The 18,251-nt window shown below is 31.2% G+C and overlaps 2 protein-coding genes across 2 annotated transcripts; one reads left to right on the top strand and one right to left on the bottom strand.

Moving 5' to 3' along the window:
- LOC112687706 (prostatic acid phosphatase) lies at window positions 1-3,580 on the top strand (the record flags this gene model as incomplete). Its single annotated transcript, XM_025560577.1, is given in 6 exon segments — window positions 1-306; window positions 400-498; window positions 2,156-2,395; window positions 2,478-2,663; window positions 2,811-3,140; window positions 3,257-3,580. Coding segments are annotated over 6 exon segments (1,194 nt in total). The 3' UTR covers window positions 3,446-3,580.
- Window positions 3,581-5,883: 2,303 nt separating this feature from the next.
- LOC112687713 (facilitated trehalose transporter Tret1-like) lies at window positions 5,884-16,610 on the bottom strand. The gene is made up of 8 exons (XM_025560588.1): window positions 16,536-16,610; window positions 15,842-15,920; window positions 8,995-9,139; window positions 7,839-8,227; window positions 7,622-7,778; window positions 6,593-6,780; window positions 6,236-6,501; window positions 5,884-6,130 (listed from the first exon to the last, which is right to left on the bottom strand). The coding sequence occupies exons 2-8, from the start codon at window positions 15,890-15,892 to the stop codon at window positions 5,914-5,916; spliced, it is 1,413 nt and encodes a 470-aa protein (XP_025416373.1). The 5' UTR covers window positions 15,893-15,920; window positions 16,536-16,610; the 3' UTR covers window positions 5,884-5,913.
- Window positions 16,611-18,251: the final 1,641 nt, after the last annotated feature.

Genomic DNA, 18,251 nt, shown 5'->3' with positions numbered 1-18,251 from the left:
GCCGCGTCGCGGCGCAGTCGTCACGCCGTCGTCCGGCCGGTCAACTGTTCGTCGCGTCGTCGTCGTCGTCGTCGTCGTCCCGATCGAGACGCCCGGCCCCGTACGAAACCCGTCGTCCGGTACCCGCGGCACCACTCGACGCACCACTTCCGCGCGATGAACGGTGTCGTCCGCGCGCTCTTGGCGTGCGCGTTCTCGGCGTCCACGGTGCTTCTTCCGGCTTCCGGTCGCCAAGCGGCCGCCGCGGACGACAACCGCGCGGACAACGCGGTCGACCCGGCCGGCACCTTGAGACTGGTGCACGCGGTACGTGTCCCGAGGACGCGCGGCAGCACGTCCCGTCACCGGGCGGCCCGCTTGTTCTCGAAACGTTCACTGAAAACCATTGTTTCTCCGCAGGTGTTCAGGCACGGGGAACGGACGCCGGCCGACGCTTACCCCGCGGACCCCAACGCCAACTCGTCGTGGCAACCGTTCGGTTGGGGCCAGCTCACCAATGCAAGTACACGGTTAGGCCGAACCACGCGCTCACCCCTCTACCTCGCGCGCCCCGGGACGCGTGGACTCGACCCTTTTTTTTTTTTTTTTTTTTAAAAAAACATTTCAAGGGCCGAAAGTCGTGACGAACGGAACGGAAATTAAAAAAAAAAAAAAAAAAATCAAAAATTAATTTATACATCCCGTATATTGTTGTACAACGTTTGTAAATGTATTATAAAAAAATCAAAAATTTATTTTAAATCGGCGTGGATCTTGATATTGAGATATAGTTTTTTCACAGTTTTGGATGTATCCGGTTTGTAGTTGCTGCATGCTACTCTTAACAAGTGGTCAGTAAACCGATTTCTGTACGCATTCTTTGCATATTTCATTTTTGAACTTCCGACACACTTTGATTGTTTTGTAATATCTATTTTTATATTTATCATGTACGTTTTGAGATTCATATTTTACCGTCAATTCAATGAGTTCTGTTCGTGGCGAACGGCGCGTTACGATGCCGGACCGTTGGCGCAGCGCGCGCATGGTTTATAGATAATATTGTTGATAAATAATAACGTTAAATGATAATATTATAATATCTTCTTCTTTTTCGTTGTTCGATTTCGAACTTCGCGGTGACTTTCATGCAACTCATATCGTTTCTGTTGGATACGTTCTCCAGAATTCTCGGTTCCCCGTGTTCCGGATGCTTTCCGACATTGTCATTTGCGTGAGGGTCTTAATTTTGTCTATACAGCGGATGGGGGGCCCCTGCCTATGCTTTTCTTTCCTTCGACTTTTCCTTGGATAATATCCAATAATAATAATAATTAGTATTGACTATAATATATAATAATATTAAATGATAATATTATCTATAAACCTTGGCAGCGCGCGTTCGTAGCGATTGAAAATTACTCCGCGCCCTCGCGTGCAACGTTTACGTAACGGGTTCGGCACGCTCGCGTCTAGCCGTCTTTATAACGCTTATGCGCGACAATCGATAGCGTTCGGTTATTTGTTTTATTTTTTTGTTGTCATGCTAACGCGATGACCGTGGTAGATAATTACGTAAACATGCCCACGCCGCAAACCGATGATGGAATATGAACAACATGCACGCAATAACGAAAAATCATTGAAAACAATACGCGCCGCAACAGTGGCTCGTATACATAATTTTTTAAACGGATCATTTGCAAACGAATCGTTATTTTTAAATACATTTTTACGTTTGTAACGCCGTCACGCTAAGAATATTATTTTATAACATTTAAAAAAATGCCTAGGGGGAATCTGAATCCCCCTTGTACACGCCACTGCACCGGAACGTTCTTTAAAATATTTTATCGTAGTTGTTCTTAAATCGTTACGTAAATAAAAATCCAAACGAAGTATTCAAATCATGTTTATTTCACATCTGGTTCACCTTGGACTTATTTTTAGACGTTTGAAATGGTAATTTAAAAACGCAGTTTTCCGTGCATATCTAAACGAATGCGAAATATTCAGTCGCGCTATTGTTTATGTTTCTGAACCTTACACGTACATACGTGAATCAAACGGATAATGTTAAAACCAAAATTATTTAATTAGTTGTACATCGGGCGTGTTCGAATAATAGTGTATCGTTAGTCGATCTTGGTGAATTTTAATCTTTTTTGTGTAACAGGTTGGTAAGCGAAATCAATATGAGTTGGGGAAGTTCATCAGAAAGCGTTATTCCGGATTTCTGGACGTCTTGTACTCGCCGAACAAGGTCACCTTCAGAACCACGGACGTGGACAGGACCAAAATGAGTGCGCAACTGGTTGCCGCTGCCATTTATAAGCCAGTCGGAGCGCAACAGTGGAATAGGCATTTGGATTGGCAACCTGTGCCGATACATTATGAGCCGTTGGACGACGACCGAGTAATAGGCTAAAACGTTAAACGCGCTCAAATCGATTTTAACACTACCGACGTAAATAGATAAAAAACATGTGTTGTTGCAGTTGTTGTTAGTGCGAATAAATTGTCCCAGGTATTACGAAGAACGGCAAAGAGTAATGAATTCCACCGAAATTCTCGAACAGCTCAATGGTTACAGTGATCTGTACAACTATTTGTCCGTCCACACAGGGTTGACCGTCCAAGACCCCGACGACGTCCAATCGATATACAGTACTTTAAAAGCTGAGGTACTTGACGAATAGATGTTTGTTTTTTCTTGATAATTAGTCATTCGTAACGTGTTAATAAAATACATTATTACAACATAATTATATAGTATTAGTAACCAATAAATATACTATTTAATTTGTTATATATATTTTTATTATTGCAAGTCCGACTATGGCGTTGTACTTCCTAGTTGGACGTCTAAAGTGTATCCGACGCAAATGGCTGAAGTCACTGCCGCGAGTTTCGTGCTAAACGCGTATACCGAGGAAATGAAGAAGCTCAAAGGAGGCCCGTTACTGAAAAAAATATTGGCCGACAGCAAGGACAAAATGACCAAGCAGTCCACGCATCAGTTGTACGCGTACGCGGGTCACGATTCGACTCTGGCGAATGTTTTATCCGCGCTGGGAGTGTGGGATCCGCAGATCCCCACGTACAACATGTTAGCGTTGCTGGAGTTGCACGAATCGAACGAAGGGTTGTACTACTTTAAGGTGAATTCACAATCAGACAAAACGGGTTCCCTCCCCCGTTTACGATGCTTCGTTTTCATATGTTAATATATATATATTGTTTCTTATTGTTGTGTTTGAAATAAATGCATGTCCAGGTGTTTCTGCGCAACGGATCATCAACCGAACCTTACCGCTTACAGATACCTAAGTGCAAAGAAAACACATGTACTCTTGAACACATATCGAAATTGACTGCAAACGTTATACCATTGGATCTGAGCGAAGAATGTAAGACTGATAATCCAACATTTTCCGGTTTAAAAGTAAATACTCGAGGACCATAACCTATCATAACCTATATTTATAATGAGTATCAAACGATTGAGTTATTCTAATGTCGTTTTACTATCAAATGTACTTAATTGGGATTATATTAATTTTAAATTTATAACTATGTGATAAATTTAATTCTGTTTGTACTGCATTCTACTATTTTATATGACTAAATAAAAATAATCTCAGTGCTATTAAATAAAGCCATAAAAATAAAAGATAATAACGTTTTATTAGTGTTGTTCAATCTTAATTAAGGCATAACATATGAATACAATTGTGTAGGTAACTGCGTGTATACTATCCATTTATGTCTCTATTTTTGTGCGTATTACGTTTAATTAAAAAAAAAAAAAAACTATAACAAAACTATCAGTAAAATTAGTACTCCAAAGTCTAAAAATAATATTATTTCTTTTTATCGTAAATTACAATTTATTGCGTATAATGATGCTATTGAATCTGGTAAAATCATTATATGTTTAATTACAGTTTTTCGAATAAAATTTAGAGAACAACCAAATACGAGTACATAATATATATAAATAACAAGTATCAAAAAATACAATTTTTTTTTTCAAATATATACAATACTTGATGATTAGATACAATTTAATACCGGTAACTGGTTATGCAACTGTTACCAAACATTAATTTAAGTTTCATGGGTTTTGAAATCTTCTCACCGACGGTGAGTCACCGTACAACACATTTGTCATTCATAAAAATAAACAGATATTTTGTACTCGCGATAATACCAGTGTTTATATTGTTGGTTCTCGTTTTATATTTATTAGTTTAACTTTGATATCGTTTATCTAGAACAATATAACTTGTTTCTCATTTATTTATATTTATTATCAATTTATATTTTGAAAAAGAATCGTTTTATTAGACAAATGTCATTGTAATAATTACGACAAATGTAACGCTTAACTTTTTCAAATAGATCGCTAGTGTACGAGTAGAAACTGAAAATGTACAAAATACCATCTATCGGAAAATATGTATCTCGCACATCTAATAGTATTAAACTGCATTTTTCAACAACATCCCGCCATTAGGTAGATTTAACGAACTTATGGGCTTCACCTACATGCAATATAACTTTACAATCCAACATATCTATACTATGTAAATGTTTTACAGTCTTGTTCTTTAGCATTGAATTTAGTTAAACTCCATCAACGAATTTTCCCCATTAATCTTGAAAATATACGATAAATATTTCTCTTATCGTAATGTCAATAATATCTAGCTTTCGCCTACTCTATTTTAATTACATACCTCCAATATCCAAGGTACCTATGTTATGATATTAACGATACAATAATAATTTTTTTCTGTATAAACAAATAAACAAATGGTTTATAATATACATATATAAATAAATAAATAAACAAATAAATTCTTATCATGGACAATTATTATATTTGTATAGTAAGATGTGTTTGGAATTGAAAATTTATCATCTGGTACCTATATACAAAGTTAAAAAAATCGCAATTCAATATATATATATATAAATAAATTAATTTATTTATATATTAATTTACAAGTAATAAGCATTTAGTAATATTTAATTTTTATTTAATTTTTTATTATTTTATAATCAATTTCTGTTCATTAACATATTTAATGTAATAAGAAATCATAAAACCATTTAAAAGCATAAAATATATTTACAAAATATAAAAATGTTAATAATTTTCAATATTGTGTAACGTGCATTTATTTTGAGCATTGTTAACTCAAACAAAAATAATTTACTTAATTAAATTATTTATACATTTAATTTATATATCATACATGTCTTAAAATACACATAAAACATTTAAATTTTTTTTTTTTTTATTACCATCAGATATACTGTAGGTAATTTTAAAATCATATTATTTGTAACCGAAGTAATAAATATAATAAAAAATATAAATAAACATAATAAATATCACCGAATGATACATTTAACTAAGTTTACTTACATCAGTCAAATCGAAATGCACATAATGTGTTTATTCGAAATAATAATAAACAAAAACATTTTTATAATAAATTACAAATTATTGAGACCAATTACCTCAATTACAAATTAGAATATTTATATTTAAGTGGTAATATATAATAAATATATATAATAATATATTTTAATTTTAACCTTTTATTGGTACCTTGATACGTTCTTAATACTTATATATGAAATGTATAAAAGGAACGCAACTTAATAATGCAAACTTGACTAGAGCCGCCTAGCAAATAAGTCGTTGAAATGAACAAAACTATCCGGTAAAACTTCATGTTTCAACAAGCTTCTCTGATGGTGCTGAAATTGCGATATTTTACAATAACTGTAAATTAATTATGTCAGATAAGTGTTTTTGAGCGTGTCTTCTGCTCCACCATATGTTTCTACGCACGTTTTTTGATGGCTGTAAATTTGTATTCGGACGGAGAAAATAGTAATCATAACAATAATTATATTCTACTTGAAAAACTCAGATATTTCTTGTAACGACTTGTTCTCAGTTTCCGGTAGATAAAAGTAGAAGTATACCGAGCCAAATAAGCCGGCCACTCCGAATATCGTAAATGTGTTGTAAAGTTGCACGAAGGCGGAAAACTGTGGAAAAAACTTGATCATAAAGAACGACATCAGGTAACCCAAAGCTACACAAGTACTACAGGTAATGTTTCTGCTTCTGGAAATTATTAGAAAACAAAATATGTATGTATATAATATAAAATAATGTATTTTTTTTGCATTGCATGACCGAAATATGTAAAGAACTATTTTTTTCACTCACTTCATAGGGAAGATTTCGGACACAAGTATCCACGCAACTGTCAATATTCCGAATGACGAAGTGAAAGTCGTCGTGAGAAAAAATATTAACACCAACCAAGAGGTTAAAGGCTTCGAATCCGTCCAGTAAATGCCGATTATTCCGATCAAGATGTAGCAAACCGAGCAAATGGGCAACGTCATGAGCGTGAGAAATCGTTTGCCGAGTTTGTTCACGAAAAAAACCGTTAGTATTCCACCGATAATGGCCAAAGCCACCGAAAACGACTGTATGTAGAAAAGCAAAAAAAAAAAAAAAATTGATAGTAAAAAAAAAACGCCAGAAGAACAATTGATCGGTTTACGATGAATTGCTTACGATTGTCATTTCGACGTTGACGGGCGCACCAAATTCGGTAAACACTGACACTAAATACGGCCCGTACTGTACGCCGGCTAGTAAATTCGCGAAGAAAATGTATATCACCAACAAACGGAAAGGCCTGTATACTTCGGGCTGGAGTAGTTGTCTCCACGAACTTGTGATGTCTTCCTCGTTTTTAGTATCTGAAAACCGACACCATAAAATAATTTTTTACTAACGAATACATTAATAATAAATTGTTTATTATCATTTATTAATATTATCCTTATTATAATTACAATGGTTCTTATTTCGCAACATTGTAGTAAAGCTGTTGCATATAAAGGTTTCAACTAAACTACGTGGATGCACAAAGAAAAGGAAATGTTAAAGAAGGAAGTCACCACGAAGGGTGTACACGACGATTCAAAATATTTAAATGGTTCCGCCGAATTAGGGCCTATGTCGGATTTTGTCAAAAAAAATTTTTTTATAGAATAATGTCCTATATCATATGTAGAATACGTTTCTATTGTTTTTAGTATTAAAGAAGCCACTAGAAGCCACGAGAATCGCCTATATATACAGAAATGACAGAATTTTCAGTAGTAAAAGGGTCTATGTCGTATAGAAACGGCGTCCTTTTTTTGTTATCATTCGTACCTAATCATTTAATTATATTATAATCAAAATATGTTATATCATATAATATCTGCAATTATTTATTTTCTTATTCAATAAAAAAACATGATACACCTACATGTGCAACAGGTTTTTATTTTCAAATTTTACAGTGGAAGAAGGGCCCATATCATTCCAAAAGACATTGTTATTAATAATAATAAGTTAAACATTGTTTTTCGGCGCTTCTGAAAAGTTGAATCAGACATAGACCCTAATTCGGCGGAACCATTCATTTAAGATATGACAGAAATCGAAGAGCAGGAAGAGGATGTAAATGGCTCTGCGGTGGAGCCAAAGAAGTAATGTAGTACGAGGACAGGAAATCGCTGTTGATCGAAATAACACGTGTATATTATTTACCCGGTTTTTCGGTGTCCTTCACGGACGTGTAAACGATCATTTCTCTGAACTCGTTCGAGCACAGCTCGTGAGACACCCAACCCCTTAACTTGCCGAGCGTTTTTTGAGCTTTTTCGTGTTTTCCTTTGGTCAACAGCCACATGGGAGAGTGCGGGGACTGGAAAAAATGTACTCATCATTATAACGTGTGCGCAAATGCGGTCGTTAGCCCGCTTACCACTAAGAGGATCACGATGTTTACAATCGGTATGATCATGCTGAGCAGTACGGTTAATCTCCAGTCCAACGTGACGGCGTAGATCAGAGTGAACACCAACGAGCCGACGAAGTAGAAAACGTTCGTGACCGACATTAACGCGCCCCTTAGCTTGGGCTCGCACACCTCACCGATGTAGGCCGAGCACGGGCCACCTGCGTAGCCGATGCTCAGTCCCATAAGGATAGAGCACATGTACAGGGTGTCGACGTTCTCCGCGAAGAAAAACATGATTTGTGATACGATATACGGTATGTTGGTGATGATCATACACTTGTTGTGACCGAAACGGTCCAGTGTCAGCGACGAGAGCAGGCTGCCGACCGGGGTGAACAAGAACAAAAGGCTGCCTGCGAAACGGTCGTAAGTTCGACCACGGGTTAAGTTAGGTATATAAGGGTTATGTTATTATGCATAACACGTGAGATGAACGAGAGCGTTTCGTCCCTAATGAATAGTCCTAGAAATGTTATTCATTCTAATGTTTAGTGTTCATTAATCGTTATACTATACTATAAATTTGTGTTAAAACCTAGGAGTTTTTAATTTTCTTTTCAAAATTTACAGTTTTATATTAATTACGTGAATTAGGTTACGCTATAACTGGAAAATTAAACGTGACTTATTTTTATTATAAATTTTATTTTATCTTTATTTTTAATTTGAAAACTCTGATGCCCCTTAACGAAATCTAGTTTATAATAGTGATTTTATATAATAATATAATAAAATAATATATGTATATATATATATATATATGTATTATACAACATATAATTACAGAGTTAACTCACATAACTAATTTTTTATGAAAATTGAATATGAATACTTGTGTTTAGTCATGACAAATATTGAAACGGATGTAAAATAAATTAAAAACTTCAAATCAAACGTTGAATTTTTCATTAAATTGTGTTTTATAAAATCAGCAATTACATTTTTTATATACAACATATTTCAATACAATTTTCTATATCGCAAATAATACGAATTAATTCTAGATTAATAATTCTATTTAATTTATTGTATTAATAATAACTCTAGGCCTATTCTAAATTGTCAGGTGGGAAATTTTTATAGTCATGTCAAATACGTAAGTTTTTGAGAAAATACTTACCGAACCAAGACGCCTGATCGCTCGTTACGGTCAAAAATTCATTTTGATTTTTATTGGTCGACAGGGCACCGATAATTATAGTCAAACATATAATTTCTATACCGATTCCGGTTTGCAAGAGACATGATCCGGTTAAGGCTAAGCACTGCAACAAATAATAGATCCGTGTTCACTTATGACAGTTTTTCTAATATTTATGCTAAGGCCTATAAATGTATTTTGAGTTAGGTTGATGACCCTCCAAAAAATAAAATACTCGTAAGTGCTTTAATATAAGAAAATGTATGATATATTTTAAGGAAATACTGTAAAACTGAATTCTGATATGTATACGAGTATTATAGTATGATAACTAAGATATTTTATTTGTCATTAGTTTAAGAACAGCGACCCATAAAAAATATATTGTGACCCATTGTTGGGTCACAATCCATTGGTTGGGAAACGTTGTTATATGGAATACGTATTCGATTTAATTGTTTTGCTTAAATTTATATTTCCATACAGAATATCATTATCATACTGTATTCGATAAAATAAATAGATGACAGAAACGCGTTTGCCTTTTATTCGTTGCTAACGTTGTGGACATTGCGACTAACATACAACAGCAGCAGTCTTAGAGTCCATTTTTACGGCCCCACTAAATTGAAAATTTCAAATTCTGAATTGGCAGATCGTTTGTGCACAATTATTTCCGTAGATATTTCAAAATAAAATTCAAGGGACCATAGAAACGGTAGCCCCCAAATTTGGAATTTTTAAACTCTAATTGGGTAAATCATATGTGCACCGTTTGTGCACGAAAAATAATAATATTAAATAAAAATAAAAAAGAAATATTTTAGTATTACAATGATTGAAGTTTGAACATAACATAAGAAATGTATAAAATCATTAATAACAAAAATATAATCATAATAAATATAAGTAGTAGTGAACAAATCATCTAGAATATGGTATACAAAAATAATTTAAAATAATGACATATTAAAATTATAGTTATCAAAATTCATATTATTACTACATATCTGAAAATATATAGTATGTAAAAAAAATTATAATTTTTATTTAAATATCAATAAATATTTATGTAAAAGGGAAATTATATAAATATTCATATATTGAAATTGGTACAACATTTTTATTATTTAATGCAATAATATATAATAAATGCTAAAAGATTATATCATATTAAAAATATATGATGACCAATTGTAGGTACAGTAGGGTCTTGATAATCCGAAAGAAATCGGGGAAAGTGATCGTTTGGATTATCTATGGCTTAATGAAATCATCAATTTTATTGTAATTTAAATTATGAAATTTTTTTTTTTCATTTGTATTAATGACGTAAAAACTCGTAATTTATAAAGACAATGTATACAAAAAATTATTATAATTATATATGTGTGTATGTACAGATTAATATAATATACAGATAATATTTATTACATAATAATATTATGAACCTTATTATTTAAAATATATATTTACTATTATTATGATACACATACATACATATTAATATAACGATGCGATATTTCTCAAGCTCGTTCGGGTTAGTCTGTGTTCGGATTATCGAGACTCTACTATATTAAGTTAAATAATTTTGAACATATTTTATTTACGATTCGAGTTATAGAGGCATTTAATTTCAAATTTTAACAACTTTTTCAATTTATCTGTTGCGTTCTTTTCCGATCCAAAAACAGGGGTGTATGGTTTCTTCTCTACCTTTTCATGAAATCGCGAACGACATTTTTCTATGATTTTAATACTCTCATAATTTTTTAATAATTTTATGAGCATACTGTCAACAGTTTGTTCATCTAATAAGAATGTAATATTATTTACCATTATTTCTCCTGGATAAAACTGTTTTAAAATGTAGGCTCGTTTTTTTATTGGTTTCAATTGTTACACCGTCTCAGAGTAACGTATAAACTAGATGTCATAGTGTACCTACTTTCATATTTTCCCTTTGCTACAAATTATGCAAATTTATTACTATAACAATACGCAACTGCTAAAATTAATAATATTAGAAAATAATTTCTTCTAACTTGATGAGCTATGTAATATTAAAGTGCCACGTAATAAAAAAACAAAATAATTGGAGTAGCCTACCATCAACATCACCTTTAAAATATTATAAAACATCTATGATTTTCATAATAGTAATATTCATACCATATTTTTGATCATACTTGTATTTTTTATTCACTCGCCTGACTGGCCATTTCGTAAATCACAAAGAAACTTATATTAAGGGGGTCGGTGCTGGTCATTTATTAAGGAGTAAAATTTAGGCAATTAAATTCACATGTTGTATCGGCGGCGCGCCAGCCGTGCATGAATGTGAGTGTGTAAATCGATATAAGTGTGCGTGAGCTATAATAAGATAAAATTAGATAATTACACTCGCTGCGCGTTATCGGATGTATATCTATTTGTATATTATACATCTTATTAGTCCATGCGTTATCGTTTCCATAGAATTACTGTTATGAATTGTGTTTATTATTATTATTATTATTATCAACTGGAGATCACAATAATTGACGAAGTCTCTTGCTTTCTACGATCGACTCTTATTCACAATTAAATATTACGTACTATATGACGAATTGTGTGTGTTTTTTTTATTTTGTCGCAAATAATACAAGATATGGAAAACAAAAAAAAAATATATTCAAATAAAAAAAAAAAATGTAACAACTTATCGGAAGAAAAAAGGATGGAAACATATGAGATAAGTAATACATGTATAATAAATAGGTCACGGATACTAATATAGTAATATACTATACAGTGGTTAGAGAATTATATTGTATACAAATTAATACATTAATTATACGCAATAATGTTCATGAAATATTAATTATTTCTATTATTTACCTATGTTTAGTTTTGGTTTAAAAAATAAAACAGAAAATGTTTCTAAAACACAATGTAGTTCTAAAATATTAGATACACCATCAACGAGGTGCCATTCTACAAACAAAAACGTGTCTTATGGTCTTAACCAATTGTAAGTTATATATATATATATACGGTATATCCACTTGCTTGCAATTTTTCCAGCAGTTTTTTTTTGTTTTTAGATTTAATGTTGAGGGTCGTCATATAGTTGATATGGGTTATGTGTTATGTGGAAACACAAATGGTCGAATTTTATAATTGTCATTTACTAAAAGAAATTGTAAATCCTACAATTTTAAAATAAATGGCATTTTTTTAAACTATTATTATTGTAATTATTAGTCGTGAATTATTATTATGTACTAGTTTATATTTTATTTAGATACATTTTTACGATAATAATATAATAATATATACAATTATATAAAGGACGGCTGTTATAATTTGTAATTGATAAACGGGTACTATTATTTTTTTTTATTATAATAAAATAAAGTGTATATAATTAAATTATAAGAATTTTTTTTATGTATTAATTACTTCAGGTAAAACAAAATAATATAAGGAAAAACAATTGAATAAAAGAAATTGGTTAAAAACTGAAACCTCCACTCCAATTTGTATACTCGATGTAAACGTTTAAACTCAGTTTTTTTTAATTACAATTCGAACCAACAACGTCTACTGGTTTTCCAATTTCAAATTTTGATCAGAATAAAAATCGTACCTATTACAGGTATTACGGAAACCAATTATTAATGTCGTTATAACATGCATTTAATAGAATCAGGGCTGGTCAAGATACCTAAAAAAAAGTATCTAAATACAATATACAAGGTACTTCGATATTTTTAAAGATACAAGATACAAGATACAGGTAGCTGAGATACATATAAGATACAAGATACTTTATAGATTTATTAATATTTATTTATTTATTTGTTTATTCATTTACATTAGGTACAATAAAAAAAGAATATAAATATGTTTATAAATTACAATGTTTATTTATTAACTCTTAAATGTTGAAATGTTTAAAAAAGAGTGATATATAGTATTATAGTAAAGGTTTTTTATATGTTATATCCCATGTTTTAAAGTAAATTCCTGGTTACCTTTTAAAGAGAATAATTTCAATTAATGATAATAAATAATTATATATACATATATATATAATTAATAAATAATAAAATTAATAATAAATATTAATAATTATTAATAATAAATAATTTCAATTTCCAATTCACATTTATTATTTCATCAAAATTTAATATTATATAGAATGTTCTATCTAAGGATTTTGGAATATTAACAGTTACATTATTATCCATGGTTTTAGTAATAGATACTTAAAATCGGACGATACTACACAAATACCGCGTAGACAGAAAATATGAACCGATCATCGCACAATCACACAGTATAAAATAAATGTTTAGCGCAATAAAATTAAGAAAACATTCTGCTGATAAACTGGATTTATGTAACTTACTGATTACAAAATTTGCTCATAATTTATTTATTTATTATAGAATTTAACGCCGAACGGCTTTTTACATAGGTATGGTAGGTACAATAAAATAACATTGAGTTTGTAAAATAACAGAAATAAAATAGTAGAAAATAAACTTAAGATTAAACAATGGTAAGTAGAATTACAGTTGATTAGCCAATCTAAGCATCCTGTGCATTGGGTGATTGTGGCTGAAAGAAGAAAATTGAGTTGGGATGTAGAAAGGAGTTTGGTTACGAACATTGTGAGAAGGGACTTTAAATTGGATTTTCGATAGTAAGTCAGGTGAGTCGATAGAGTTTTCTAGAAGAGCATAGATGAACTGTAAATCAATATTATTTCTACGTGAGGATAAAGAGGGTATATTTAGAAGAAAGCTAATATCAGAATAGTTATGATTAGGAGATAGTAATTTAAGAATAAAAGCAGCGTAGGAAAGAAATTTATGCTGAACTCGCTCAATACGTAACTGATTCTTAGAAAGATATGGATGCCAAACAATAATCCCATATTCTAAAATGAATCTAACAAGAGCAAAATATAAAGAACGGAGACAAGTTGGTGACGAAAAGTTTAGTATTACGTTTAATAAAACCTAAAACCTTATTAGCACGACCCATAATAATGTCAATGTGATGGCTAAAAGAGAAAGTGGAAGTATAAAAAATACCTAGATCTTTTATAATAGATGCACGTTGTAGAGCAATGTTGTTAAGCAAGTAAGGGTAAAGAATAGGATTACGTGATATAGAGAAGAATACGACACTACACTTATTAATATTGAGGGAGAGGCCTAGGGTATCTACCCAGTGATTAAATTGAATAAGTTCATTTGATAAAGTTAGACAGTCAGAATAGGTTTCAATTTTAAGGAAAATTTTTATGTCATCAGCATAGAGAAGGAAATGAGCCTTGTTTAGGAAACTGGAAATTGAGTTAACATAAAGGCAAAACATTAGAGGACTCAGGTGACTACCCTGTGGAACACCAGAAGTAACATCTGATAGGTTGGATGAAACCCCATTTAATTTAACGAATTGTTTACGGTTGAGCAGATATGAACTGAGCAAAGAAAGAAGAGGATCGCCAATACCAATACGGTCAAGCTCTTTAATAAGCAAGTTATGAGGAACGGTTTCGAATGCTTTATATAAATCGGTAAAGATGACGGCAACTTGAGCGCCATTGCTAAGACAGTCATAAATAAAAGAAGGGAAAGAAACGCTATAAGAAACAGAACTTCTTCCAGTTCGGAACTGTATTGTTGAGGAATAAGAATATGATTTAATTTAGGCCTTAAATAGTTATATAAGAGAGATTCGAATATTTTAGTGATGTGTGGTGATATGGAGATTGGATGATAGTTGGTAACAAGAGATGAATCAGAGGACTTAAGGACAGGAGTGATAGAGCATATTTTTCACACTGAAGGGAAAACACTTTCGTCCAAACACTTCCTAAACAAGAGATATAGTGGGAAAAATAAAGTTAAACGATAATGGAAAAGCAAGGAGGCCGAGATACCATCAGGGCCAAGAGAAGAAACCCTTTTCAACTTATCGAGAGCGGAAAGGGCGTCATCAAGAGAAAAGTAGCAGTTAGATGGAAGTGAATGAGGGTGTTCAAATGGGAGGTCAGGAGAACAGGGTGGGATTACTGACTTGTAGACAGATGAGAAGTATTGAGAAAAAAGGGAAGCCGATTCCAAATCAGAAGAAGCAGTGAGCGAGCCATATTGAATATTCGAAGGAATGCTTGAGCGCCTGTTAAGATCACGGAAATATTTCCAAAAATCACGAGGTGATTGAGATAAATGGGTTTGAGTAGAATTAATATAAGCATGGTAGTTAAGTTTAGAAAGACGCTTGCGCTTAGCTCTTAATTTAGAGAATTTGCAGAATGAAAGGAAGTTTTTTTTAAATAAACAATGAGCCATTTTTTTTTTATAAATTAGATTTTTTAACTTTTAATATTAATTAAGAAAATTATTCTTTAATTTTTTTTCTGGTGGGAGGTATTTAAAATTTTAAATTAATTTAAAAAATGTAACTTGTAGAAGATTTATTAATTCGTTTGTAAGTATAAAGTTCAATTCAAGTTGATTGGGACTGTATGATTCGGTAATTGACAAAATGCGTGTTGTAATTCAAGCATAAATAATTTGTAAAATATTGAAGAAATTTCTGGGAGTCTGGACCCCATGGACTACCTCCTCAGATACGGCCTTGACTTAGATAGGAGGAGGGATGCTAAGTTGGGCAGTGTAATCATGTATAAAAATTACGAATAAATCAGTAAAAACAATAAAGATTACAATAAAATATACATTCAAATTGTTTCACAAATTGCTATTGTATCGTATTAAGTTATAATTTATAACAGAACTGATTTATATCAGAAATTACTCACTTGAGCCAAAGTAGATCTAAAACTGTTGTTGATTTTTCTATTTGCCTCCATTTTTGAATATAATATGATTCTGAATTATCTGCGTAAAGTTTAATTTACAAATTATATTAAAAAATTTAGATTACGCTCTATAAAACAACACAAATTATTTTAATTTTTAAATATGTATTCCGTAAGATATCAAGTATCCTTGTCTAATTATAAACTTACAATTGCCGACGATAAATTATTATAATATAATACGCAAAACTAAGAATATTCTTAATAATGAAGTAAAAATCTACTCTTTTATACATAAATAAAAAGGGTAAATAGTCTAGGTCGAGTGAGATTCCATAGCCGAGAGGAATATAGGAAGATATTACTGAATTGTTTTTTTTGTTAATTTTAAACCATTGACCATTGTTTTCGAAAAAATGATTCTGAGTGAAACAAATATTTTAAATCATTAGAGCAATACAATTTAGCTACAGGACAAAATAATTTTGAAGTTATTAATTATCAATATAATCAATCGTATCCAAAAAAAGATATTTAATTTATCAAACGTTAAGACTAAACAATTTTTGTATAATAATTACTTTTGATTGTAATATTATGAAACGTATTATATATATATATATATATATATATATATATATTATACTATTAGTATAAATAATGACACGGAAAAGAATAGTAAATAAAAACTTACCGAATAACAAGCTAAACTTCAGACGTTAGGTGCATGTGAATATCACTATATGACTATTATATATTACTAATTTACACTAATTTAGTTATGTGAAGATGTTATTCTCAATATTTTATTAAGTGGTTTATGTTGACAAATTTTATCACCATGTATTTATTTCAAATACATAACATTGATAAATCAGATAATTAACGTAATCAATTATAATTATTTATTGGAGTATCAAGTTCTTATTAAATTCCTTTTGTATTTTTAAATTGTATGAATAGGTAAACTGTATAAATAGGTAATATAAGTGCTTAAGAAAAATTATGTAATCTAATGAAATTATGACGAAAAAATAAAACTTTAACAGGAAACTTTAGCATGAAAACTAATTTTATAAACTCACTGATTATTAATAATGAAAATTCATGTACATTAGGGTGTTCCTTAAATTTTTTTTTTGCATTTTTGTTGGTCTCACCCACTTAATTTATGTATATGCCTACAAAAATGAATTACAAAAAGTTTTAAGTCAATCTATTAAGGTTAACCCGTGCCGACTTGAATTTGAAATCTGAGTATATTAATTCATTAATAATTTAATGATATATTTTACATTTTCATATATAACTCATTTAAAATCAGGAAAATTAAAATTTGTTACATAATATATTTTAAATATAATAAAATTGTCTATAAATTATATTCTTACATACTTCTTCTTATTTATTATAATTTACAAGATATATTGAATTTTGTGTATGAAAGTACTATTTTCTCAAAATTATATTATGAATTTTTATTAATTAAAATTGTTTTTTTCAATGTTTCCTTTTTACAATCAGGATATAGTCTTCTGTGTTCTTGTATACATTGTAATAGCAACTCAGACTTCTTATCGTCTTTGGTTTAAGATCCGTGAAAATCTTCCATAAGTTTAACTGCTCCTTCCGCTGTGTCATTTACTACATTTAGCGAGCATGCAATTTCTTTCCCGTAAATATCACGAATAGCGTTTTTTTCAGAGGATGATAAAGAGTATTAATTCGGAAAATATATATTTTTAAACAGTAAATAGCTCTACTCATCCAGCGAGCTTGATGCATTGCTCCAGGTGGACGTATTTTAAATTTGTTGTCCAAATTACTATTCAAAAATGTTATAGATAGCTCAAGTAATTCTTTATAGTCATTTCTGTAACATTGTTTTTGCAACATAGCTCGACAAAAGTGGAGAATATCATTTCGTACATCTTCTAAAGCAGTGCAACACTCAAGGTCGTCTATACCAGAAGTTATATTTCTAATATCAATTTTATTCCAATTGTTTCGAAACTTTTTGAATAGTGGGATATCAGGACTTGTCGTTGTATAAGGAAGTACAGTTTCAAAAACGCCACGTAAAATTATTTTGTATATGTGGTGGCGACATGGTAGGTAAAGTAAGTCTTTTCCCAATTTTTGCTCCAATAAAACGCATGCACCATTTAAACGCCCTGTATTTTAAGCGGTGGTATCACAGTATAGAGCTTGAACAACATCTGTTACGCCCCAATTTTCTAATGCATAATATATAGCATTAGCTTGTTCTTTTCCCGTTGATTTTTCTAACTGGGATACCAATAAGCAAATCTTGATTCTTACTGATTAAAACAATCGATAGTCTATCAATACCTGAGTCTCTAACATTTAACGTTGGTAGTATTTTTCCATCCCAGTGTACAGTTATATA

Source organism: Sipha flava, unplaced genomic scaffold, assembly GCF_003268045.1.
Source record: "Sipha flava isolate LNK unplaced genomic scaffold, YSA_version1 35a_pilon_pilon, whole genome shotgun sequence".
Taxonomy (NCBI): Eukaryota; Metazoa; Arthropoda; class Insecta; order Hemiptera; family Aphididae; genus Sipha; species Sipha flava.
This window is presented reverse-complemented; position numbering and strand designations above follow the sequence as displayed.

What these genes read in the sequence shown, in the direction of transcription:
- LOC112687713 (XM_025560588.1), bottom strand. Translation starts at nt 15,892, where the DNA reads ATGGAGGCAAATAGAAAAATCAACAACAGTTTTAGATCTACTTTGGCT. An exon ending in TTAGATCTACTTTGGCTCAA is followed by an intron (nt 9,140 to 15,841) that starts GTGAGTAATTTC and finishes TATTTGTTGCAG; the next exon opens with TGCTTAGCCTTAACCGGATC. An exon ending in ACATCGTGATCCTCTTAGTG is followed by an intron (nt 7,779 to 7,838) that starts GTAAGCGGGCTA and finishes CATTTTTTCCAG; the next exon opens with TCCCCGCACTCTCCCATGTG.